General features: G+C 42.4%; 1 protein-coding gene across 1 annotated transcript; it reads right to left on the reverse strand.

The window, feature by feature from the left end:
- Positions 1-229: 229 nt before the first annotated feature.
- On the reverse strand, positions 230-19772 carry LOC308294768 (uncharacterized protein). Its single transcript, XM_080737613.1, has 25 exons — positions 19632-19772; positions 16170-16359; positions 15905-16043; positions 14407-14540; positions 13966-14119; positions 13520-13624; positions 13327-13428; positions 12948-13091; positions 12408-12488; positions 11219-11366; positions 8087-8236; positions 7920-7992; positions 7544-7720; positions 6444-6644; positions 6200-6353; positions 5996-6129; positions 5745-5898; positions 5532-5636; positions 4974-5075; positions 4737-4880; positions 4492-4569; positions 4251-4398; positions 2715-2864; positions 2178-2250; positions 230-1007 (listed from the first exon to the last, which is right to left on the reverse strand). The coding sequence occupies exons 1-25, from the start codon at positions 19708-19710 to the stop codon at positions 824-826; spliced, it is 3303 nt and encodes a 1100-aa protein (XP_080593739.1). The 5' UTR covers positions 19711-19772; the 3' UTR covers positions 230-823.
- Between the last annotated feature and the right edge of the window lie 5485 nt (positions 19773-25257).

Raw genomic sequence — 25257 nt, forward strand, 5'->3', positions numbered from 1 at the left:
AACCTATACGGCGGGTGGTGACTACCCTCACTCCAGGAGCTTCACGAGAAGCGGTGCGTAGTCAAAGCTCACTGAATCATCAAGGACAGTCACCACCCCAGCCACTCTGGTCAAGAGCGTTAACGAGTTCTGTTAAACGCTCTGCCAGGCACACCAGGCAGGTGATTCAGTAAAAATAAAAAAATAAATAAACAAACAAACAACACAAATAATATTTTTTATTGGGTGGGAAGCCTCTAGCTTTTTTCTTTTCTTAAAATAATTGTTATTTTAATAATTATTTAATAATTGTTAATTGTCGTTTGACATGACGCGTTGACATCACTGTTAACATTCCTTTTATGCCCATATATGGAGATCCCTGATCCAACAAGACTTCATATGGGAATGCCCATATATGGAGGAAGACAGCCCATATCTGTGTGGCTGGTTCAGACAGGGATCTCCATGTATGGGCATAAAAGGGATTGTATGTATGATGTCAGATGTGATAGACGATTTTCACATAACAAATAACTGAGTAAGCATGTTTGGGGTCTCAAAGCATATCTCTGTACATGGATCTCCATATATGGGTACCAGGGGTCTCCATATATGGGTAACTGGTATACATCACTGGCCAGATGGCCAAGACATGCGACAAGCGACATGCGACAAGCGACCTCGCCCTTGGTCGCTTGTCCCTGAGGCGTCTTACTACTGTGACTTTCTCTTCCAGCTTTTTGTTATTAATCAAATCTCTCTGATATACTGTGGCTGTAGTTGTGGTTGATTGTAAGACGTTTTGTAGGTGAGTGGAATGGAGAGAGGTGTGCTCTCCATCCTACAGTTCATTGTGCTCTACATTCTCTTGACTCTGCTGAATCTTCTCAGGAACGGTTTGAGTCAGGAAGGTGTAGCGGTCCTTCTTCAGGTGCTGAGCAGACATCTGTTCCAGCCCAATGGACAGGTAGTGTTCATCTGCACCGTACTGGTGCCAATGTACTAGGCCGGCTCCATTAGGTGACCTACATACACAGTGTTTTTTTTTTTTAAGTATAAACAGTAATGAGAGCATGTTGATAGAGCACTTATCTAATTATAAGATACTAGACGGGCGGCCCAGCGTCTAGTCGGCGACCTGGCCAACTCGGGAACGATGTAAATAGAGAATGAATGCCCCGCCCTTTAATGCAAACCCCATTATACCTGTTGTCATAGGACCTGTTTTGACCATCTGTTTGCCTGTGTCCATTTATGCCCATATATGGAGATATCTGTATCTGTCTGTCTGTCGGCGTCCATTTTATGTCCATATATGGAGATCACTGCAGATATAGTTCTGGGTCCATTTTATGCCCATATGCCCATATATGGAGATATCTGTCTATTTGCGTCCATTTTATGCCTGCCCCACCCTTTAATGCAAACCCCAATATACCTGTTGTCATAGGACCCGTTTTGACCATCTGTTAGCCTTTGTCCCCACCCTTTAATGCAAACCCCAATATACCTGTTGTCATAGGACCCGTTTTGACCATCTGTTTGCCTTCTGTTAGCCTTTGTCCCCACCCTTTAATGCAAACCCCAATATACCTGTTGTCATGTTGTCATAGGACCCGTTTTGACCATCTGTTTGCCTTCTGTTAGCCTTTGTCCCCACCCTTTAATGCAAACCCCAATATATGGAGATCTCTGCACACACAGTACCGGTTGCGGAAAACTCTGATGTCAGACATCAGCTCCGCATTCGGGGATTCATTTTATGCCCATATCTGGAGAACGCGCGTGCCGGTGGGAAGAACGGTTCTCGAGATTCACATACATACATACACATTCACAGAGATTTTTTGTTGACTCCTGGCGTACGTGATGTCAGAGCCTTTTATGAAGTGATGTCACAATGAGTCAGCGATTGTGCCGATTTCCTCAGGAACAGCCTGATGTTAACAATCAGCTCCGCGTAAGGAGATTCCGAACGTTTCGCGCCGCTTCGGGAAAACCGCATGCCGAGTCGGGCCGAGGCCCGGCACTGCACTCCGCGCCGCAGGGGGGAACGCGCGTGCCGAATCTGAAGCCGGTGGGACGAACGGTTCTCGAGATACGCGGATTACAAACAAACAAACAAACAGACAGAGATTTGTCGCATTTATAGATAGATACTGTAGGCCTATTGTGTATTGTGAGTTTAATCCTACCCTGTACGAGCAAAGTTGCCCCAATAGCTCATCATGGTTTTGCTAAGCTGTTCCTCTTCTTCTGTGCATGATACTGCAGAGGGATGAAGAAAAATGGTTTAGTGAAGATTCTGATGTAAACTTTCAAAAGGTATTTCATTCTTAGAAAGCCAACCCGTTCAAAGATATGAGCTCTGAAATGATGTGCAGTGTGTGGGTTATGGGGGATGAGTATGAGGGATGGAAAGTAACTTTAACTGGTGCTTGCATGATAATATGTAGGAGCATCAATGTAAGAAATACCCATTTCGTTTAATGGCTACAGAGATAGTGTGTACCGATCTGCATGATTTTTGGACAACATCTGTAACAGGGCCAGACATCACCCCTCACAGTTATGTCAGGTGTGTTCATAAGCTAATGGTGATGCGATTTCAGATCAATTGCTCCAGCCACTGAGGAGAAACGCTGTGACAGACACTCACTCACTCACTCACTCACTCACTCAGACAGACATTCGGAAAATTATAGTATATAGATTATGTTCCATTCACTTACTCCCAAATTCAGCATAGGAAGTGATGAAGCAGAATCCAAATACAGTGATGAGTTCATCACCATGGTCTGATCCAACAAAGCTTGGTCTTCTCTCCTGCAGGAATTTGGGTGGATGCTGGTACTCATACAGGTATACAGGAGCACCTGCATCTGGTTGTAGACAAAATGTCTTTTCAACTCCAATGTTTAAGGTAAAATGGGATAAGAATTACCATTCTTAACCCATTTAGAACGGGTACACATTATTGTGTATCATTATTTTATGCTTTAACTACTGAAAAATAGCAGATATACAAGCGGCGAGTGCCGCGCTGCGAGCTTGTAGATCTGCTATTTTTTTTTTATCGTGAAAATTAGAATTTTGACTCGATTCTATAAGTGTCTTTTGAATCCTTCTAAGATTTTTTGAAAAACCTATGTTTCTATGTCAGCAATATGGCCAGCCATCGTCAAAGAAAAGGTCCTTTTCACTTAAATGGAGCTCAGTTAGTCTGTTCTTGAGAGACTGCTATGTCAGTGGTTCTCAAACCTTTTCATGTGAAGGACCCCCAAAATGATATTTATTTGGCCAAAGACCCGCATCTCAAAATATTTAGTTCCAAGGACCACCCAGAAGCAAAATTTGAGTTACAAAAGTTCGCTTTGAAAATACATATATTCAAAGATTGGTCCCATCCTCTTTTACAGTACACTTTAAGACATAATAAGACATAATAAGACAGAATAAAGCCATAATAAGAAATAATGTGTTGGTAATTAGAGCTAATATATTTTATTAGACAGAAACAAAGACAGAATAGTAGAAAGAGCGAATACATTCTCTGGCACCGTCACCTGCCGCGGAACTGCAGCGGCAGACACTGCCGCACGACCGCTAGTTCGACCAGCAGTCGCACTGCATCGCCGGCGATAGGACCAGCAATCCCGCCAGTAGGACCGGCGGCCGCCGCACGGACCGGCAGGTCCCGTAGCGGTAAACTGCCCATCCGTGCGGTGGTGGCTGCCGCGGCAGTTACCAGCGATGCCGGTGCCAGATAATGTATTCGCTTTCTGCTATTCTGTCTCAGCCACCACCGCACGGACGGGCAGTTTACCGCTACGGGACCTGCCGGTCCGTGCGGCGGCCGCCGGTCCTACTGGCGGGACTGCTGGTCCTATCGCTGGCGATGCAGTGCGATTGCTGGTCGAACTAGCGGTCGTGCGGCAGTGTCTGCCGCTGCAGTTCCGCGGCAGGTGACGGTGCCAGAGAATGTATTCGCTCTTTCTACTATTCTGTCTTTGTTTCTGTCTAATAAAATATATTAGCTCTAATTACCAACACATTATTTCTTATTAAGGCTTTATTCTGTCTTATTATGTCTTAAAGTGTACTGTAAAAGAGGATGGGACCCAAAGATTTGCACACATTTTCACAACTTTTTTCAAGAATAACAGATCTACAAGCTCGCAGCGCTGTGAGCTTGTATATCTGCTATTTTTCACTGGTTAAAGCATTCAATAATTCTAGGCCTAAATAAGATTACATTATTTTGTTACCTCTGTGGGAATTTGCAGTCTTAATGGCTGGAATGGCAAAAATAACGTCCCCAAGCAGCTCTGTAAATCCATCTCTAATTTTCAGTCGATCTCCAGAGGTTCCAAGGTATTCATCTGCCACAAGCTCTTTCACTGGGCCATCTTTCAGCTTGAGGAAAGAGAGAAATCATAAAGGCTATAACAAAAGAAAAACATGGCAAAAACAGACCATGAAATGAATGCAAAACAGTGTTTGTCTTACATCGGGCAAGAACATGGCAAAAAGAGGCATGACATGTTCCCGGTCCATTCCCTCAGTCCAGTTTGCAGGAGAAAGGAACTAAAAGAGCAAGCACATTTCTTTGGTTATTTTGTTTTGTAGAACAAAAACAGAATCAAATCAATGTATATTTCAGAAAGACCAGGGAGTCAAGTAAGTAAACTCAAAATCCATTGAATGAATGTTCTAATGCAGTGATATCAAAAGAATGTCACATTGGTACTTACCATAGGGATCATCCAACCCCCTTCATGATTATTAATACCCGTTATGAAAGGTATTTTAAGAAGTTCATGGTTTTGGTATAGTTCATCCACAGGTTTTGTCATAAAATATCCATCAACGGTGACAAGGTATCTCATCATGTTGTCCTTGAGAGAAAGGCATACAAATGTATAAGAGATTTATGATGCGAAAGTTCTGCAAGTGTAAAACACAGGGAAGTTATACTGTACATGCCTAACCTTTTCAAAAGTCAGCATAGCATCAATGTCCATGGATCTCAGGCCGTCAGCAATCATTTTTGTGCTTGTGATGTCACAGCCTGATACATTGCTGGCTAAAAGCTGGCAATAACGATCAGAGAAACATCGTTTTTTAAGAAGAACATAGAACTCTTGTTGGCATCATGTACTACATATTGAGTATCTACCAGTACTCATATTAAGACAGACATCTAATCTCAGGATGCATATGGGAATGACATGGCTCCAGTGTGGATATGGGTCTTCATGTGCCCAGCCTGTGGCATTAGTTATCTATGACATGTCTATGGCGTATAACAACTAATTTGGTCAAGATGACATCCCAATCAGAGCCTCATTGACACCCAATATAAAATCTACAGGAAAAGTGAATCATGCAATAAGTATAAGACATATGTGGGAAAATGTTAGTTTTTTCTGTGACCTACTGACTGTCACTGATGAGTCCAGTGGTTTACAAGATCACCTACGGACACACAGAGTTAGACTTCTGCACGTTTATACAGGCCATAAAAATGAAGTAAACTGCTTAATAACCTGTGCTATGGGCAAAGGATCTTGCGTGAATAGTGAATCTATCGCAGCAGTACCACTCTCAGCAATTCCACGGTGAAACAGGCCATCAGACAATGGAGACAGAGCCTGATAATGCAAGAAATACAAAACATGGAATAAATGAAAATATATGCATTCATTCTTTGTCACTGTCATTGAGTTTCAGAGAATATTTTTGTGTGGATTGTACTGTACCAGGAGGGACACGCTCACTCCACCAGCAGACTCCCCAAATATGGTGACTGAACCTGGATCTCCTCCAAAGTTATGGATGTGCTCCTGGACCCATCGCAGAGCTGCCACCTGGTCTAGTAAACCAAAGTTTCCTGAAATCTGTTCATCTCCAGTACTGAAAAGAGCACACAATCAGATATCACTAAAACAACTCAGACCAAGGCATAGTTCTTTCTCAAAAAGACATCATCATTATGCTAATCATACTTCACCTGAGAAATCCCAGTGCTCCTAAGCGATATTGGATCAGAACCACAACTACGTCCTGGTAAGCAGCCAGAGCAGAACCATCGTATATTGAGGCTGAGCCCAGTAATAGCCCTCCACCATGGATCCAGAGCATGACCTAGGGAATAAAACAATGATTATTTTTAATTTGACTAATTGCACTCACTCACTCACTCACATGATCTTACTGGGAGTTTGACATCTTGAGCAGCTGTTGCTGGAGTGTAAATGTTGAGGTAAAGACAGTCCTCTGAGATGTCAGGGATAAGGGCTGTCTCATCTGCCAACTTCGAGAATAACATACTCATCAGATCCAGAAGAACCTGTCTATTTTGGACACAGCTGTGAAAACCAACCAAAAAAGAATTCTAGTTAATATATGCAATAAGACTCCAGCCAATAAACACCTACTGGACTGCATTAATGACTTACATGAATGGTTGTTGGGTGGCATCCCTCACCCCTTCCCATCCCTCTGCAGGCTGGGGTGGGGTCAGTCTCAGAGGTCCAACAGGAGGCTTTGCAAATGGAACTCCCAGGTAGGCATTGACCCCCGGATCCTTCCCCTTTACACTCACATGCTTTCCTCTCAGACTTCCCAGTTTTGTATGGACTACAGGCCCTGTCTTTGGTCTGTGAGAAAAGTATCATACAGTCACACTTCACCCAGACAAAACTTAGTTTAACACACTGACTGCCAGACTTTATTTTGATTGGAGGCCCCTGATGACAGCCAATTTTGTTTATTTTCACCCCAAATAATATGTTATACTTTCACCTACATATATATTTTTTTCCGAATAAAGATTCCTCCTCCTCTTTCCAACAAAGTAAGTTGTACGTTTGTGGCATGCTCCATTCTTTATTTATTGGCTTCAATAGAACATGTGCTAAGTAAATGTGCCTTTTGACCAATTCATCTATATAAATATAATTTAGTTCAATCTAGAGGAAAAAAAGATGCCGATCACCACTTAACCACCAGAGGTCGGTGTGTTTATGTCTTTACAACCAAGTGCGCACTTCCGGTTCCGGTTCAACGGCCATGATTCGTGAGTAGAGACAAACTGGGCACTTCTGGGCCCTATTTCAGCGAAAATTCATAGTTTATGATTTTTTTATAACCACATTAATAAAAAATCACACCCGTGTGAACTGAGCGGTGGTTTACCCCCCCCCCCCCCCCCTTTCCTCCCTGTGTGTGTGTGTGTGTGTGTGTGTGTGCGTGCGTGCGTGTGTGTGTGTGTGCCTGGCCTGGCCTGGCCTGAAAACAGCGCCCCTCCCTTAACATGTGTGGGCCTAAAAGGTACTACACCACAGGCTTGAGGCTACATACAGACCCACCCACCCACATACACGGACACATACACGAATACACGGAGACACACACGGCCACGCTATGGAGACGGTGTGACCACCGCTCAAAAAGATGTTAAGTGCGTTTATGGCACATATCCCCATTGTTAGATAAGACATGTAGTGCGTTTTTGGCATTCAGTGTGAAGAAGGTTTTTATAAGTACAGGAACATACAGTTCATTGTTCTCCATCTTCTCTCTCTGTCTGATCTTCTCAGGAAGGGTTTCAGTCATGAAAGTGTAACTGTCCTTCCTTGGGTGCTGACCAGGTTCCTGCTCCATCCCAATAGAGAGGTAGTCTCCCTCTGCTCCATACTGTGGCCAGTGTGCCAGGCCGGCTCCATTAGGAGATCTACAAATGCACACAAACACACAGGGACAGGTGGTGATGCCAATGAGGACATCATGAAAAACATCAAGTCATTGCATTTACTGAAATGAAAACCAACTTTTTCAGTCAAGTTTGTTTCCTTATTGTATTACCAAACATTAGTAGTCACATGAAGGATTGATTGATTGGATCAACAACAAAAATCAACACATTGTAGTACCTTGTACGAGCAAAGTTGCTCCAGTATTTCATCATAATCCTACTTAGCTGTTCATCTTCCTCTGTACAGGACTCTGGGAGAGAAAGAATTATAGAGGTAAATAAATAAAAATCACAATGTTTTATAAACCACATCATGGTGAAACAGAAAACTTAGTTTTGTTCTACCTTGCACTATGACTTGATCTTGTGTGAAACACAGTCCTAAAACAAAAATAATATCATCCCCATGATCAGAGCCAACAAAGCTGGGCCTCTTCTTCTTCAGCATGCTGGGTGACTCCTCTAACTCATAGAAGTACACTGGAACTCCTGCATCTGTTTGGAGGATGAAAGAAAGTAATTCATTTATGTCATGCAACATACCTGGTCTTTGGTCTCTGTAATGGTTTCCCAGGTATCAAGTAATAGCCAACAATCAGGATACTCATACATGGTCTGCATTTATCTAAAGTGCTTTATAATGTGTGTTGCATTCACACACAACCATGCAGGGTACAACCCTCATTGAGAGCGGACTATAAATGGGCGTATATCTGGTTTGTTTTAGGTTGAGTCGGAGTGATGTGACCGTTGCTTGCCGGCCCTCCCAGTAGCCAATTTTAATATAGTGTGTGTGTGTGTGTGTGTGTGTGTGTGTGTGTGTGTGTGTGTGTGTGTGTGTGTGTGTGTGTGTGTGTGTGTGTGCGGGCGGGCGTGCGTGCATGCGTGTGTATGTATGTATGTATGTATGTATGTGTGTGTGTGTGCACGTGCAAAGTGCAAAAGGTTGGACCAATCAATTCCAAATGTATTGTGAATAATATACTGTGACAGTACTAGCTAAATTGGTAACTATACAATTTATTTTGACATAAATATATTTAATTCAAAATTATATTGGATTTTGTAATATGCCTGTGGTTGTTTGCACCAATTAAATCCATGAAAGCCTTTTTCACTCTTTTCCCTAAATCTTTCTACGTCATTATTATTATTATTACTACCTTTTTTTTTTTTTATGTTTTATTTGTTTTGCCGTTATTATACATACCGCTGCATTGTCTGAAGGAAGCCAAACTAAAATAGGTTTTACTCCTTGAACCTTGAAAATGTATTTTTATAATCTACTACACCAAATACTACCATTTTTCTTATGCCTTTAGAAAGAATATCGCAAACAGCTGGACGATCGACATCAAAATCTGCGGGGGCGGGTTATCATTCCAAACACCCCCACTTAGAAACATTCACCTGGTTAGCATTCACTAGCGTCGGCAGGTTAGCATTTCACCAGGTTAGAATTCACCAGCCTTAGTTTTACTTAGGTTAGGGTTAAGGTTAGGTTTAGGTGGTCGTACTAAACACCGCCATTTAGAATAATGGAGCTCAATCTTCGGAATAGCAATGTTTCGGAGTGCCATAGTAGCGCTATACCAGGCCATTTTATTTTTTAGCCTATAACTCTTTATGATATTTTTAGGTCCATTTCTGTCCAACATTTTGTATTTTCTTCAAAACACACTTTTTGCTACTACCTGTAAGTGCTACATATTTGAACATCATGAACATGTCCAATCAACCCCATTTAGGGGCATCTAAACAACATAGTGCCAAAAGCAAGCACCACAAATGTTGCAAATGACACTAGTTCTTCCACCAAATTGGGTATAAATGATCTTGTGACCATAACCGGCAGTGGCAAACACGTTTTTTTTTTTTATTCCGCATCTTTTGCCTGAAATTGGCTTCTAACATTAACACTTAGTTGCAATGATTTTTTCTCTTCAATGTCCCGCTATGCCATGGTCTCCATAGACTTCCATGTAATTTATAGTGCACGGATCGTGCACGCCCATGCCTAGATGATGCACCACGTGTGTGCACACTGTTCACAGCTTTCAAACAAAAACATCCGCTTGGAAATCCGTTCAGGCATTCATGATTTATTAGCCATTATGTTTTCTTCAGATGTAAACAAACATGGCTGCCATGTTTGAAAGAATGGGTTGGTATGGGGGTTAAACATGCAATTTCGCGATCGAGGTACAAAAAACATTTTTGAAAAAAAAAAAAATCTTCAAAAACGGCCCAAACTCGGGAAACTCGGGGTTGGCACAGGGGTGGTACCTTTTCAAACTCGGGGAACTCGGGGTTGGCACCAGATGTGTTAATAAAAGGGTCCATTTCTAATTAAAAAAAGAAAAGAATTGCAAGTTCTTAAGCGGGGCCTCTATAAGGTGCATCCCCAAAAGCACTTATAGTTTTGCCCGTTCTGTGAAATGTTGCACAATATATCGGAGAAATGCAACATGCTTGCGTCCTAACTGCTACAACCCAAAACTTACACAACCCTGGCTAGGCAACTCTGTCTTTTCTGGTTCTAAAATGTGATGTGAATAGATTTTTTTTCCTCACTGAAAATGCCCTGGAAATATAGCTAAACTACTGTATGTCAAGAGCTCTGGAAATCTATTTAAGAATGAAAAAGGTTTTCAGTAATCTCTTTGGTGAGATACCCATCAGTATGGTAGAATGTTAATACAATATAACTAATACAACTGTGGTGGTTGTAGTTGGTCTATCGGCTCTTCTATTAACTCATTGACTGCTTTACCACGAGTTTCCTGAGTTGTCCCATATGTCCAGGCCGCCAGGCCTGAGTGAAAGCTATGAACAGCGTGCACACACGTGGTGAATGATCTATGCATGGGCATGCATGATCCGTGCACTATGAATTACATGTAAGTCTATGGAGACTTGTGGCATCCTGGAACTTCAAAGAGGTTTTTAAAATGCAGCGAATGAGTTAAGAAATGTATGTGTGGGCCTGTGGGGTAGAGTTCTCAACGGGCCTGAAAATTAAGGCCCGGTCCTAACTGGGCCCTAACTGGGCAGGCCCGAGGCCCTAACCGGCCCTACTAGTTAGCATACATTTTAGGCCCTACCCGGCCCGAAAACGTCGGGTCGGGTATGGTCGGGTCTATCACAGAGTAATAGTAATAAAATAATAAAAACATATATTTTCTTTTTTCATTGAGCCCGAGCCCCTACTAATTAGCATACATTTTAGGCCCTACCCTACCCTAAATGTCGGTCGGTTCGGGTATGGTCGTGTTCGGGCAGAATTTGAGAACTCTAGTGTGGGGTAGGACCACTACTGGTTGACAAGTGGTTTATCCTATGTCCAAACAGGCTTTCTGTAAAAGCTCAGCAGTAGATGGACGCATGGGGGACCCGGGTTCAAATCCAGTTAAGTCATGAAAGTTACAGATCGCAGCTTTAAGTTATGTCAATAAACATTACTATCTAGAATCCTACCTCTGTGGAAGTTTGCAACCTTAACGGCCGGAATGGCAAAGAACACATCTCCAAAGACCTGAGTAAGACCATCTCTAACTTTCACACGATCCCCTGATGTTCCCATGTATTCATCAGCCACCAGCTCGTTTTTCCATTGGTCTTCAGGCTAAATCATAGACAGAACATTCAGTAAGGCCTTGACTTATAAAACACTTTGGAAGTGGTGAATGGGGTGAGGATGTGGTCCAAATTGAGCTCTACCAACAGGCATATGGCTTTCCCTACTCTCAGTCACTTAGGAGGATGGTAAGGTCTCTTTGAGTTCTTATTTCACATACTACAGACTGCACACAAAAATAAATGTTGGTTGTAACAGCAACAGTACCATACTGGACATTCTATCTTCTACATAAACATGAAAGGGTGTGTGCTAATATAAATAACACCTGTAATGTTATTTGCCACAACACAACCTCAAGTGATTTATTGCTTTTATTTGTATACACAAAAGGTTGAACTATATTTTATGCTGGAAGAGCCCATGGCTGGTCTTGCGAAGCCAGACAACTATTCCACAATCTCTGACTGCAGTCTGAAACTACCGTACTATATCTCCCTAAATCCAAGACAGGAATCTGTCATTTGATCTTCATTTCCGTTCACGAAAATATATCTTAAATTATCTTTACATTTATTTTTTAAATTTCCATTTCTGCTAAGCAGCAAGCTATGAATGTTTAGATGATATTTATATTCTGATAAATTTGCGCGACTGTAAAGACAAAACATCGGTGCTCCAGACTGTGGGAGGCAACAGTCTGGGTTGCAAGACTACAGAAACACGATGCTTGTCTTTTTCAGAGATGCATGGCAGAAAGGCACTTTCAGCACTTTTTCCATGTACAAATCGGACATTTGTATGATTGATAGCTGCCAATCAATACCAATCAAAAAGTAGGTAAAATTGTGATTTTATGAAATATAACAACAATATTTCTTAAGTTTCTGAATATTTAAGCACACTACCAGAAATTGCTACAAGAACAGGTGGGAATGCTCATGTTGCCTCATGTTTTGAGGTTAAGTCTTTTGCGATGTTCAAAACAATATTGCAAATCAAATACAGGGCAGGTATGTTTACATTTCTTAACATTTAGTCATGATACCAGTCAGACATTGTTGCAAGAAATGTAGACTTATAACTTACTTTGGGGTATGTATACATGGACATAATGGGTAAAGCTACTTGCCGGTCCATTCCATCCACCCAATCTGGAGGACCCATCCACTGTCATGACAGAACACAGAATTATACAGATATAGAACATAGAACTTTATTGTGGAATTATAGGTGATAATTGGAACAATCAATAATGATCAGTGAAAATACCCCTAATGCTTATCTTTCAGAGAAGTTGTGGTTTCCTCTATAACAGTTTACTTTGAGTCACTGATAATAAATGTTTCTATGAGATAACATGGGTAATAGTGCACTAGTAGGATACTGTTGATGTAGTGTTGTCAGTGAAGAGACACAACTAGATGATTTAGTCGTTTACAGCAACACAAGCAGGATTCCTTCACAAACCCTAAACCTGAAGAATCCTGGCTGCTTTTAATGAATCATTAGCATAATTATTTCAGCCGGTGTGTGTGTGTGTGTGTGTGTGTGTGTGTGTGTGTGTGTGTGTGTGTGTGTGTGTGTGTGTGTGTGTGTGTGGAACATTGATGGGTTATGTCAACTCACATTTAAAAAGAACCACCCTCCTTCGTTACTATTGAAACCAATCATGAGAGGCACATTGTGCATCTCATGATTCTGTAAAGCCTCCATTCCAGACTTGAGAAGAAATTGACCATCAGCAGTCAATCCAAGTTGTATTGTGTGATTCTATAAGAGACCAAAAGAAAGATAACTTGACCCAGCTAGCAATTATTGTTCGCAAAATGCAAGGATATAAAATAAATTACTTTTGTCATCTCCTTCCCGTCCCGAGCATTTGCATCCCATCATATTTAGTGTCAAGATACAATGAACCATGTCATGATCTGTTTGTTTGTTTGTTTCATGAGAATAAATAGTGTTTTTGTATTGTATGACTTCATCAAGATCCATGAAATCTCACCTCTTTCTGAATCTTCACTATGTCATCTATGGTCAGCTTCATCAAACATTCAGCAACCTTCTCTGTGGTAGAACTGTCACACCCGGAAATGTTTGCTATAGTCTACAAAGCACAATAATGGGACATGGTATGGACATGTTATGCACATGTATATCCTTTCATTAATCTACCCATTTGCGATTGCAAAACTAACCTGGGCAACAGGCAGAGGGTTGGCGGAATAGGCCATTTCTATTGCTACAGTGCCACTCTGTGCTATTGCACCATGAAACAAGCCAGCAGACAATGGAGAGAGAAGCTGCCAATAAAGGAGAGGAAAACATATTCAAGATATTAGCACCTTGCTGTGGGTAAAATATTAAATCAATTTGTTCTCGGTTAAATAAATACAATTGTATATTACCAAAGAGATTAGGTAAAAAAAGAAATAGAGAACAAACAAAAATAAGACAACAATTATCAACAACATTAACACAACATTTAAAATAATAAAAAGGAAGACATGCAAGGCTCGAAATTAACTTTTTTAAATTAACATGCACATGTGTTTAGAGAGAAATAAACATTTCCTAGACCAGTCTACTGACTACTGAAGATACACATTCTTTAAATCATTAGATTTCAGGTTTATATTCTTACTAATGCAGATACGCTCACTCCACCGGCAGACTCCCCAAATATGGTGACAGAATCTGGATCTCCTCCAAAGTTGTGGATGTGCTCCTGGACCCATCGCAGAGCTTCCACCTGGTCCAGAAATCCAAAGTTTCCTGGTACATGTTTGTCTCCTGTGCTTTTGTGAACAGAGATATTTGCAGATCATAAATAAACATACAGAGCCAAAAATGTCAAAAGTATTAGTAGAAACAGAAAAGGAGGGGATCGCAACTCACTTTTGATAGCTCCAAATGTATTAATGACGACAAAGCAGCATAATTTGTTGTGCTGCTTTGTCGTCATTAATACATTTGGAGCTATCAAAAATTAGTTGCGATCCCCTCCTTTTCTGTTCCCAGATCATAAATAAATACATCCAGTTTGACACAGGATTGCATGGCTCAGGGGAGGACCCAGTCTTACCTAATGAAGCCCAGTATTCCAACACGATATTGTATCAGAACAACGACCACATCCTCGTAGGCAGCCAGAGCAGATCCATCATATGTTGATGCAGACCCCATATAAAATCCTCCTCCATAAATCCACACCATGACCTTAATGACAGAATAAATAATGTAATCTCTTGAGAAAGACTGTTGGCTCATACAATTTAAAAAAAATTCCCCCATTCCTCGACAACGGTCCAGCGATTGAAAATGCTGTAATGTGCATGCCATGTTGCTAGGGGGCAGCCGTGATGCATACGCACTGCTAGATAGACGAGTGATGGTGTTGGGTGAAATCATCCGGCAAGGGCTTCTGCAAGAAATATGGGGCGAGGCTTCCCCTCCCCTACTAAATTTCTGTCGAGGTTTCTTTCTCTTTACAGGGGTTGGCCGTTGTCCTATTCTAATACAGACAGAATGTCCCATCTTGGTACCGGCCTCAGTGGCTTGGCTAGCTAATCATTCTCAGACTCCCAATCCACACCTCCCAGGTTCGCATCCCGCTTGAGCCACTATTTTTCTGCCCACCGCAGACAATGTTGTTTTTTTTTGCCGATAAAGTAGTTGTTGACCATGACTCAAGCAACCTTGATCCACGTGAGACACATCCGAGCGAGCTAAAGCGAGCGAGTCACTGTGTTGAGTTGTAAGGTCACTTGAGCCGACTCAGCGCCGTTCGAGTTGTAAACCAGGGGGCCAGAATAGTACATATTGTTGTAGGGACTGCTTTTGCAAACGACTGCCACTCAAGGGACTAGTGGGTGGGGCTGCTGCATGCATGGCGTGGTGGCTGCTATGTCTGGCAGAAGCCCTTGCTGGATGATTCTCACGCATGCACGAGTGGCGCATGTCCATTGTACTTCCTTGTTTACATTCACTATTGCAGCGTGGCTCGGCTCTAGTCTGCATCATGAACAGTTTTCTCTAGAGACAGTTGTTGTGTAAACGGCACTTACGGATATACTGCAAACAACTGGTTTGAGTTAAAGGAGAATTCCGGACTAGTGCATTTCCTGATTATTATCTGTTATTCCATCCATTAACCAGTCGTAAAGGTGAAAAAAGAAAATAAATAATTTCTAGCGCACAGTAGCTCTGAGCCAGGAGGTAGGATCTAGTGACCGTTCGCCTTTTTACGTCACCCATTATTAGCCTCGGAAACCCAGGCTTATTTTGGTGATCGGAAGCCAGAGGACCCGGCGAGATCCGCTGGGCAGCATAGAATGTGCCGTGTTAGGTTAGACTAACCCATTAGGGACAAAACTCTGTGGAGACATCTCCGCCATTATGAAAGGCAGATGTAAACGATTTAGCGCAATGCCCCACCGCTCACAGTCGGAGCTGCTGTGGACTGGGAAAAAAAACTCTACCACTCGTTTTGGGATATAATAACATCAAATAAAACGGCTAGTCCAGAATTCTCCTTTAATGCTTTAAAACAAATGCATCCAAGACGTGAGTTCAATACTTACGGGCAATTTACGACTCTCAGATGGTTTGGAAGGAGTGTAAATGTTGAGATAAAGGCAATCCTCCGATATGTATGGGAATTTGACTTCTATGGATAGATTGGCCGCGATGATAGTAGACATACTGGGATCTTGAACACACCTGTTAACATGCATTTAGGATAGGTTGCCTGAAGAGTGAGGTCTTATTTAACATGGATTATCTTTTTCTATACAGGAAGCTTATAAACTGTTGAAGTGTAATTTTAAGTTATTTTTTGCCTCTTACATGAATGGTTGTTGGGTGGCATCCCTCACTCCTTCCCATCTCTCTGCAGGCTGGGGTGGGGTCAGTCTCAGAGGTCCAACAGGTGGCTTGGCAAAAGGCACTCCCAGGTAGGCATGGACTTGTGTATCTTTCCCTTTTACGCCCACATACTTGCCTCTCACACTCCCCAGTTTAGTGTGGACTACTGGAGCTAATAACACAGTGAGGCAGAAGCATGTGGAAAATGGACAGACAGGAAGCGGCGCGATAATTCTTTTTGTAGCCCCATCTCATTTCCAGCCATTATAATACATTACTAACATTACGTCACTACAGTTAGTTAGTTTATTATCTCGGTCAATACAGACAACAATAAAAATACAGCATACTTAGGCCTATAGGCAATAAAATAACTGTTGACCGAAAAGGTGAGGGCACCTAATCCAGCCCCTCTTTGACTACGGAGTCCACGTATGGTATCGTGACGCCCCACAAGCCCTAAAAACTAAACTCCAAACAGCCCAAAATAAACTAATTAGGGTCCTGCTTAACCTTCCCTATCAGACTTTACATATCTACTGCATAGTACTGTGTTCTATTTGTCTGTCATTCAATGTTATATGAGATACTTAAATGGTTTCCTGTTGAAATAAGCTTAGTCTTTTCATGGATCTCCTTTTAGTAGACCTTGTACCAGTGAACTGTACCGTCATGAAACTGTACATTTTCCTATGCAAACTTCTAATAAAGCCTTCAATCAATCAATCAAGACTCACCTCACCGCTACTCACCAGTTAAGAGTGGGGTGGCTCAGAGTAGATGACAGAGTACAGCAACTGTCTTGCAATGGGCCTGGTGTACAAGATACACTACACCACTATGATACCCAAGTACCTGTCAAAATACTTTATAAACATTAAAGCTGTACTGTGGAAGCTGCTCAACTAGTGGTCAGTAGCGGTATTGCTTTTTTCGGCCGGAGTCGCCGCGGACCACCGGAACGGGGGTCCGCGGACCACCGCGGCCGTCACGAGCACCTCGCCGATATGCATCCGTAGAGCCGTCTCCCGTCATTTTTAGACCAGGATTGAGGGAGTAGCAAGCAAGATTCCTTCACCAATGTAAACACAGTTGCTGAGGGAAGCTACTTCCTTTAGAGACAGCAAGACTCGCTGTGATTGGCCGGTGGTGTATGATCTGCGCTGTGATTGGCCGGTAGTGTATCATGTGGAGTCACTGGGAGATGACATCATTTTGCCGGGAAATTCTACCCCCCTCACAACTCATAGAAAACATAAAGAGAAGGCTTCAGAAGCTGAAAATAACAGAGTGGGTGTTCTAAAACTTTAGCGATTTAACAGTTAGGACAATTTTAAGATTTGTTTTATAAAAAAAGTTACATGGTATAACTTTAAGGATGTCCATAATTACAACACCAGAGGCAGCACCACAGATCACTTTCAACCCAGAGTCAAAACCAACAAAGGGTTAAACTCTTTTTTTCTGCTATACCACCAAAATGTGGAAAGCCTTACCAGGAGTGTGGATCACTAGCATCCTTTAAAATTGCCCTGAAAAACCACTTACAGACAGCAGCCGTTCACAACTGGTAAAAAAACTAACCTAGCCAACCCTACCCTCCCCTGCCCCTTCTTTGTATATACTTAGGCCTACTGTTTGTTTGGAATTACTGTTTTCCTTTTTTTTTGTTCTCTCATTTTTATTTTTATTTACATATCTACTGCATAGTAGGCCTACTGTGTTCTATCGTCTGTCATTCAATGTTATATGAGATAGGTCTACTTTAATGGTTTCTTGTGGAAATAAGCTTAGTCTTTCCATGGATCTCCTTTTAGTAGACCTTGTACCAGTGAACTGTACCGTCATGAAACTGTACCTTTTCCTATGCAAACTTCTAATAAAGTCTTCAATCAATCAATCAAAACACCCTGTTGATGCTTTACTTGTTTAACACACAAAAGAGCAAAGTGTGAAGAAACGTGTGGGTCATGCTCAAGCTCCCTCAGCCCTATGTTCCCTCAGCCCTATGTTCCCTCACTCCCTAACAATTTATTATACCCTATGTTCCCTCAACCCTATGTTTCCCCCAGCCCTATGTTCCCTCAATTCCAAAATAGACCCTATGTTCCCTCAGCCCTATGTTCCCTCAACCCAAAAATAGACCCTATGTTCCCTCAGCCCTATGTTCCCTCAGCCCAAAATAGACGGTGCCATGGCATTGGTCCGACATCTCATTGTTCCGATGTCCCATTAAGGGCGTCTTACTGGGCAAGGTCACGCCATCTCTCTTGGCCACCAGTCTTGGCCATATATGGATTATGTTGGTGTGGTTCCCCTAACAGGGCATCATCTGGGAATACCCATATGTGAACTTTTAATTTTGTTATCCTTTATTAATATATATCGGACCAGTTACCCATATATGGAGATCCCTGTTACCCATGCATTCACAGATATGGCCTTAATAATGATGACATCCGGGATCTCCATATATGGGCATATAAAGAGTTAGCATTCTTCAAGTTAACATTCACCAGGTTAGCATTCACCAGCATCGGCAGGTCAGCATTCACAAGGTTAGCATTCGCCAGCATTCAAAAGGTTAGCATTCACCAGTGTCGGCAGGTCCGCATTCACGGGTTAGCATACACCAGCGTTGGCAGGTCAGCATTCACCAGGTTAGTATTCACCAGGTTAGCATTCAACAGTGTCGGCAGGTTAGCATTCACCAGCATCGGACGAATGGGGCATCAGAACAATGAGACGTCGGAAACAATGCCATGGGGGACTGAGATTTTTGGTCTGAGGGAACATAGGGCTGAGGGAACATAGGGTCCTATTTTGGGATGAGGGAACATAGGGCTGAGGGAACATAGGGCTGAGGGAACATAAGGCTGAGGGAACATAGGGTTGAGGGAACATAAGGCTGAGGGAACATAAGGCTGAGGGAACATAGGGCCGAGGGAGCTTGAGCATGGCCCCAGCACTGCTATATGTAGAACCTACATATCAGGAGGAAACAACTAAACAAAACGGAACGGTTTGTTGTGTGCACGCACCCCCGGTGCATGCGTGCGTGCGTCTGTAAAGAATTCCTCATGTTTACCGCCAGGTGGACTTACTGTTATTAATTCACAAACATATCACGTTAAATCACGGTGATACTGATACCTATAGTTTTACAGTGATTTAACCAGATTAGCACATGCATCTTGGCCATATCACTCACAATACACGGCTGGAAACTAGAATTGCGTAATAACGGTCTCACCTCTGGTCCTACTCCTACAACAAAACATAAGCACGTTATTGAGGTAAAAGGTCGTTGAATGAGCTCACGGCTAACTCTAACCAAAACCCTTCAAGAATATAGGAACACACACATAGGCAACAGACTAATAAAGTAAAGGCTCACATTTGTGGTCTCAAAGGAAATCACGGCCAAAAATATGAATGACTTACCTTCCAGGTCTGCAGTGGCACACAGAAACCATGTGCATATTACTATTAGGAGTGTAGATGTCTTTGCGGGAGCCTTCATGTTTACTATTTGTGTGCTGCTGAAAGAGTCTGGGGCAACAACAGCAACACCCCCGGTGGCTGCGGAAGTGGTGAAAGTGTAGTCGCTTGTCTTTTGGCTTTGAACCTTTGAACCTAGAAGCTTTGAACCGCTCCCGAAGAATATGGGCTGTAGCGGGGCAGATAAATGCATTTTTGCACTAAAATACTTCACAAGTGGAAAGAAACCTAAAACTTTTCACAAGTACTCCTTAGGGGTTGTTCCTATGATAAAACACGTTAGACACTGAAAAATCTAAATGGCTGCCATGTTTCCAAGATGGCTGCCTCTGAACAGTACGCCAGCCAGTTAATGTACGATTTTCATAATATTAGAGTTGTTTTGTAGGTTTTAAAACATCCTGAGTTCATGTATTACACTTTTAAAGCAGCCAGAATAACCCTTCTGACTTTTGGTTGGGGTCTTTCCTCACATGGGATCCCCCAAACAGACCCCTGGGCCTATCTCAGTAATCGCTTTGCTCCTGCTCCAGAGCAATGTTAAATTAGATCATAACTGAAGCATTAAAGTTGTTGTAACTGGGCTCTGAAAGCAAAAATGAGTAGTAGCAAATACCCAGGGGTCTTCCACAGGGGGTCCGGGACCCCTAGGGGGTCCTCAGAGTTACTACAGGGGGCCTGCTGAATCTTGATGGGGAAGTTTTTTTTTCTTTTTACATTTGAAACAGTTTTTATTAGTATTCTCAGTATTATTTATAACATTTTTGTGTTAGACAGACAGGTTCACAGGTGTTACTGCAGGGATTGCAAGAATTAAGGTATTGCAACTTCTCACTTTGGGCGCACAGTCTAACATTTATTATCTAACCATTTATTGCACTGCACTCACACTGACAACACAACACAACACACACACCTCTTTGTTATCGTCACCCCAAAACCCGCACCCTATCCTCTTACAACAAGGGTTCATATTTTAGATTGTAATTAGAGAAAAGAAAAAGTGAGTGTTAAAATGTTTTCATTTGCTTCGTTCTATTGTTTTATCACGTTTACCGTGCTAAAATGTGGGGCATGCGTACGCATGGGGGCATGGGTACAAGTGGCTAAATATGTCTTTTTAGACACAATAAGCCAGCAGTTTCTTTATTGCTGTTTACAGTAACACTTCTAGCCCCCATAAGTCACATCCAACCATGAAAGGTTGCGTTGTATCTTGGGAATGGGCTTATTCTGTGTAAAATGACATATTTAGCCACTTGTACGCATGCCACTGAAATAAGAATATCTAAAACAATAGAAAGAAGTAAATGAAATAATTTTAACACTCATCTTTCATATTCTTTAATTACAATCTAAAATATGAACCCTTGTTGTAAAAAACTAAAGTTGTCCTTTAAAGAGCTCACGGTCAATTGTACCCAAAGAAATTCACTACTATACATGTCCTCCCAAATAGTGTTGACAGTTTCCACTATAGCATTTGCAGGGAGGAGAGTGCAAGGCAGGTTATTGTTCAAGCAGCTGCACCGTCCCTCAAGTACTGCCTTTGCAGCAGGGAGGGCAAGAAACCTGACGGGAACATACCTTCCACTCTCTGAATTCCATCTATTTTTTTTTTTATTTTTTTTCAATTGATGGAAGCTCAGGGCAATTTGTCAGGTATAACAAAGTAGGCATCATAATACGATACCTTCATCAAGGGACATGATTTTGAGGAAGTGCAAACACATGAAGAGGCTTCCTTATCAAGTCCTTGCCTCCGGTACAAGAAAAGGAAATTGATATATTCGAGTGAGTTCAAGTTATTGGATGTTTCAAATGTCAAGGGTTCCTTTGCGTACATAGTTTTTCAGGTGCTGACTGGGGAAGAACATTTGTTGGAATCACCAAAAAGACATGGGTCAATGCCTAGTTGATGATGATGATGATGATGACCAAGCCATTAACTGCTTCAAGGACCTTGGCAAGGTCATTGGCCATTCCTCCTGAGCTTATAAATGGTGAGCTTCCATCAACATTGCAGTCGGAACATTTTGCATGCCATATTTACAGTTCAAAAGGTCCAACAACCCAGGGATTACTCAGATGAGAACTATTTCTGTCAAAGAACTTGGAGGTGAGATGCTACCTCCAACTCATGCTGCACTGCTACCACATTACCTCCGTGCCAACTACGTCACAATGCAGGATAAATCATACCTGACAAATTGCCCTGTGCTTCCACCAATCGAAGAAAATAGATTGAATTCAGAGAGTGGAGGGTATTTTCCAGTCAGGTTTCTTGCTCTCCCTGCTCCAAAGGCAGTACTTGAGCTCATCAAATGTGTCTGCAAAGCAGGTTGTAAGGGACGGTGCAGCTGCTCAAATAACCGGCCTTTCACTCTATGCTATGGTGGAGACTGTGTCAACACTATTAGGTTGGACATTGAAGATGATGATGATGAAGATGAATATATCCTGCATGTCTGAAATTACTGTATTGTAGTGAATCTCTTTGGGCGTAATTGACCATGGGCTCTATAAGAGGATAAGGTGAGGGTTTTGGGGTGACAATAACAAAGGTGTGTGTGTGTGTGTGTGTGTGTGTGTGTGTGTGTGTGTGTGTGTGTGTGTGTGTGTGTGTGTGTGTGTGTGGGGTGAGTGCAGTGCAATAAATGGAAATGTTGTTCTGCGAAATGTTGCAATACCTTCATTATTGCAATCCCTGCAGCTGTCAACCATAACTGTTTAACACAAAAACATTATAAATAATACTGAGAATACTAATAAACCATCAAAGTACAATACATAAAACCAGGATACATAAAAACATTCGAAGTTTCAAATAAAAAAATAAAAAATAAAAGATCTCATCAAGATTTGGCAGGCCCCCTGTAGTAGCTCTGAGGACCCCCCCCCCCCCCCCCCCCCCCAGGGGTCCCGGACCCCCCGTGGAAGACCTCTGTTATTTGCTACTAGTCATTTTTGATTTCAGAGCATACTTCAGATCTAATTTAACATTGTTCTGGAGCAGGAGCAGAGCGATTACTGAAATAGGCTCAGGGGTCTGTCTGGGGGGTCCCAGGTGAGGAAAGACCCCAACCAAAAGTCAGAAATGTTATTCTGCCTGCTTTAAAAGTGTAATAAATGAACTCGGGATGTTTTAAAACCTACAAAACAACTCTAATATTATGAAAATTCGATATTAACTGGCTGGCGTACTGTAAAACATATCCGAAAAGGCGGCCATCTTTAAAACTGGCGGCCATTTTGAAAATTAAGTGTCTAATGTGATTTTTCTAAAGAATGACCCAAAAGGTACACTCTGTCAAATTTTGGTGCTTCTTTCCAGAACTGAAGTATTGTTCTCCTTAACTGCCCCGCTACTGGGCTTGTCTAAACTGTGACGCCCTTTGTCCAGAAAGTAACTGTCACACACTCACAACACAAAGCGCACGTGTAGCCTACAAAGCAACATAGCACTGCTGTCAGTGAAATATAGGTCTATGACTAATAGGTCTATAATATATTGACAACATTTTCCCCCCGAACGTTTTGTACAAAACTAGGAATGACAGTCTTTTATACCAGCTTGCGCCTTGTAGACTAGAGAAAGAGAGGTCCTCTCTCTATGTTCCCCAGGTTCTATGTTCCCCACTTCCCCCCCAAAAAGGTTCTATGTTCCCCAGGTTCTATGTTCCCCACTTCCCCCCCAAAAAGGTGTTCCCCAGGTTCTATGTTCCCCACCTCACCTAATCTCCCTACAAAAAGGTTCTATGTTCCCCACTCAACAAAAAAAAGGATCTACATAATGTTCCCCACCAAAAAAAGAAAGAAAAAAAAGTATATGTTCCCAACTCAAATGCAGGAAATGTTGGGACATCTGGGCACTAAGAACATGTGGGCAATCCTAATTTAGGTGCCCAGTTGCCCAGATGTCTCCACCTCTAAGTGCCCATTTGTCTAGGTACCCACTCGTCCAAATACCCACTCGTCCATATGCAGTGCCATATGCCCAGTCATAACAAAAGTATGGTGTCCAGATGTCCCTACTGCCCCCCTGTCCCACTAGTATTCGTACATAATTTCTCCCCATTATTGTTTGTTTTGAGTTGTTATTAATAATTAGAAATTAATGTCTCCTGCATTTTTGGATGAGTGGGGAACATTTTTTAAGTTGAGCGGGGTACATAGAAGCTTTGTTTGTGGGGGTAAGTGGGGAACATAGAACCTGGGGAACATAGGACCCTTTTTGGGTAAGTGGGGAACATAGAACCTTTTTGTGGGGGTAAATGGGGAATATAGAACCTGGGGAACATAGGTACGGTCCCGAGAAAGAGGACTATAAAGCAACTGCACCGTACCTAGTTCCCCAGGTTCTATGTTCGAATTACGAATACTAGTGGGACAGGGGGCACTAGGGACATTCTGGACACCATACTTTTGTTATGACTGGGCATCTGGACGAGTGGGCACCTGGACATCTGGGCAATAGGGACATGTGTGGGCATTTGGACGAGTGGGCACCTAGACAAGTGGGCTGGGCACTTAGGGGTGGAGACATGTGGGCACCTGGGCTACTGGGCACCTAAATTAGGATTGCCCACATGTTCTTAGTGCAAAGATGTCCCACCATTTCTTGCATTTGAGTTGAGTTTTGGTGGGGAACATGCAGTAGATCCTATTTTGGTTGAGCGGGGAACATAGAACCTTTTTGTGGGAAGGGTGGGTGGGTTACATAGAACCTGGGGAACATAGAACCGTTTTGGGGGGAAGTGGGGAACATAAAACCTGGGGAACATAGAACCTGGGGAACATAGGGAGGACTCCGAAAGGGGACATGTACAGGGCAAAATGGCAAACATGTAGTCATTAAAGTAGAGTCATAACATGTTCCCCATTTACCCCCACAAAAAAGGTTCTATGTTCCCCACTTACCCAAAAAAGTCCTATGTTCCCCAGGTTCTGTTCCCCACCCACCCTCCCCACAAAAAAGGTTCTATGTTCCCCACCCAACTTAAAAAAGGTTCCCACTCATCCAAAAATGCAGGAAACTTTAATTTCTAATTATTAATAACAACTCAAAACACACAATAATGGGGAGAAATTACAAATAGGCTACTAGTGGGACAGGGGGCACTAAGACCATCTGGACACCATACTTTTGTTATGACTGGGCATCTGGACGAGCAGGCACCTGGACACAGAGTTATAATGCCTGGACATCTGGGCAATAAGGACATGTGGGCATTTGGACGAGTGGGCACTTAGGGGTGGAGACATCTGGGCACCTGGGCACCTAGATTAGGATTGCCCACATGTTCTTTGTGCCCAGATGTCCCACCATTACCTGCATTTGACTTTTTTTTTTTTGGTGGGGAACATACAGTAGATCCTTTTTTGGGTTGAGCGGGGAACATAGAACCTTTTTGTGGGGAGGTTGGTGGGGAACATAGAACCTGGGGAACATAGAACCTTTTTTGGGGGGAAGTGGGGAACATAGAACCTGGGGAACATAGAACCTGGGGAACATAGGGTGGACCCCATTTGGGTACGTCACAAAAACAATATAAGACAAGACAGGTAA

This window comes from Nannobrachium achirus (genome assembly GCF_963921795.1).
Source record: "Nannobrachium achirus genome assembly, chromosome: 11".
NCBI classification, from domain to species: Eukaryota; Metazoa; Chordata; class Actinopteri; order Myctophiformes; family Myctophidae; genus Nannobrachium; species Nannobrachium achirus.

Excerpts from the sequence above, each read along its gene's own strand:
- LOC308294768 (XM_080737613.1), bottom strand. The coding sequence starts at position 19,710 with ATGAAGGCTCCCGCAAAGACATCTACACTCCTAATAGTAATATGCACA. Across the intron at positions 14,120-14,406 it reads GGAATACTGGGCTTCATTAG|CACAGGAGACAAACATGTAC; the intron begins GTAAGACTGGGT and ends TGTTCACAAAAG. Across the intron at positions 1,008-2,177 it reads GGCAACTTTGCTCGTACAGG|GTCACCTAATGGAGCCGGCC; the intron begins GTAGGATTAAAC and ends CTGTGTATGTAG.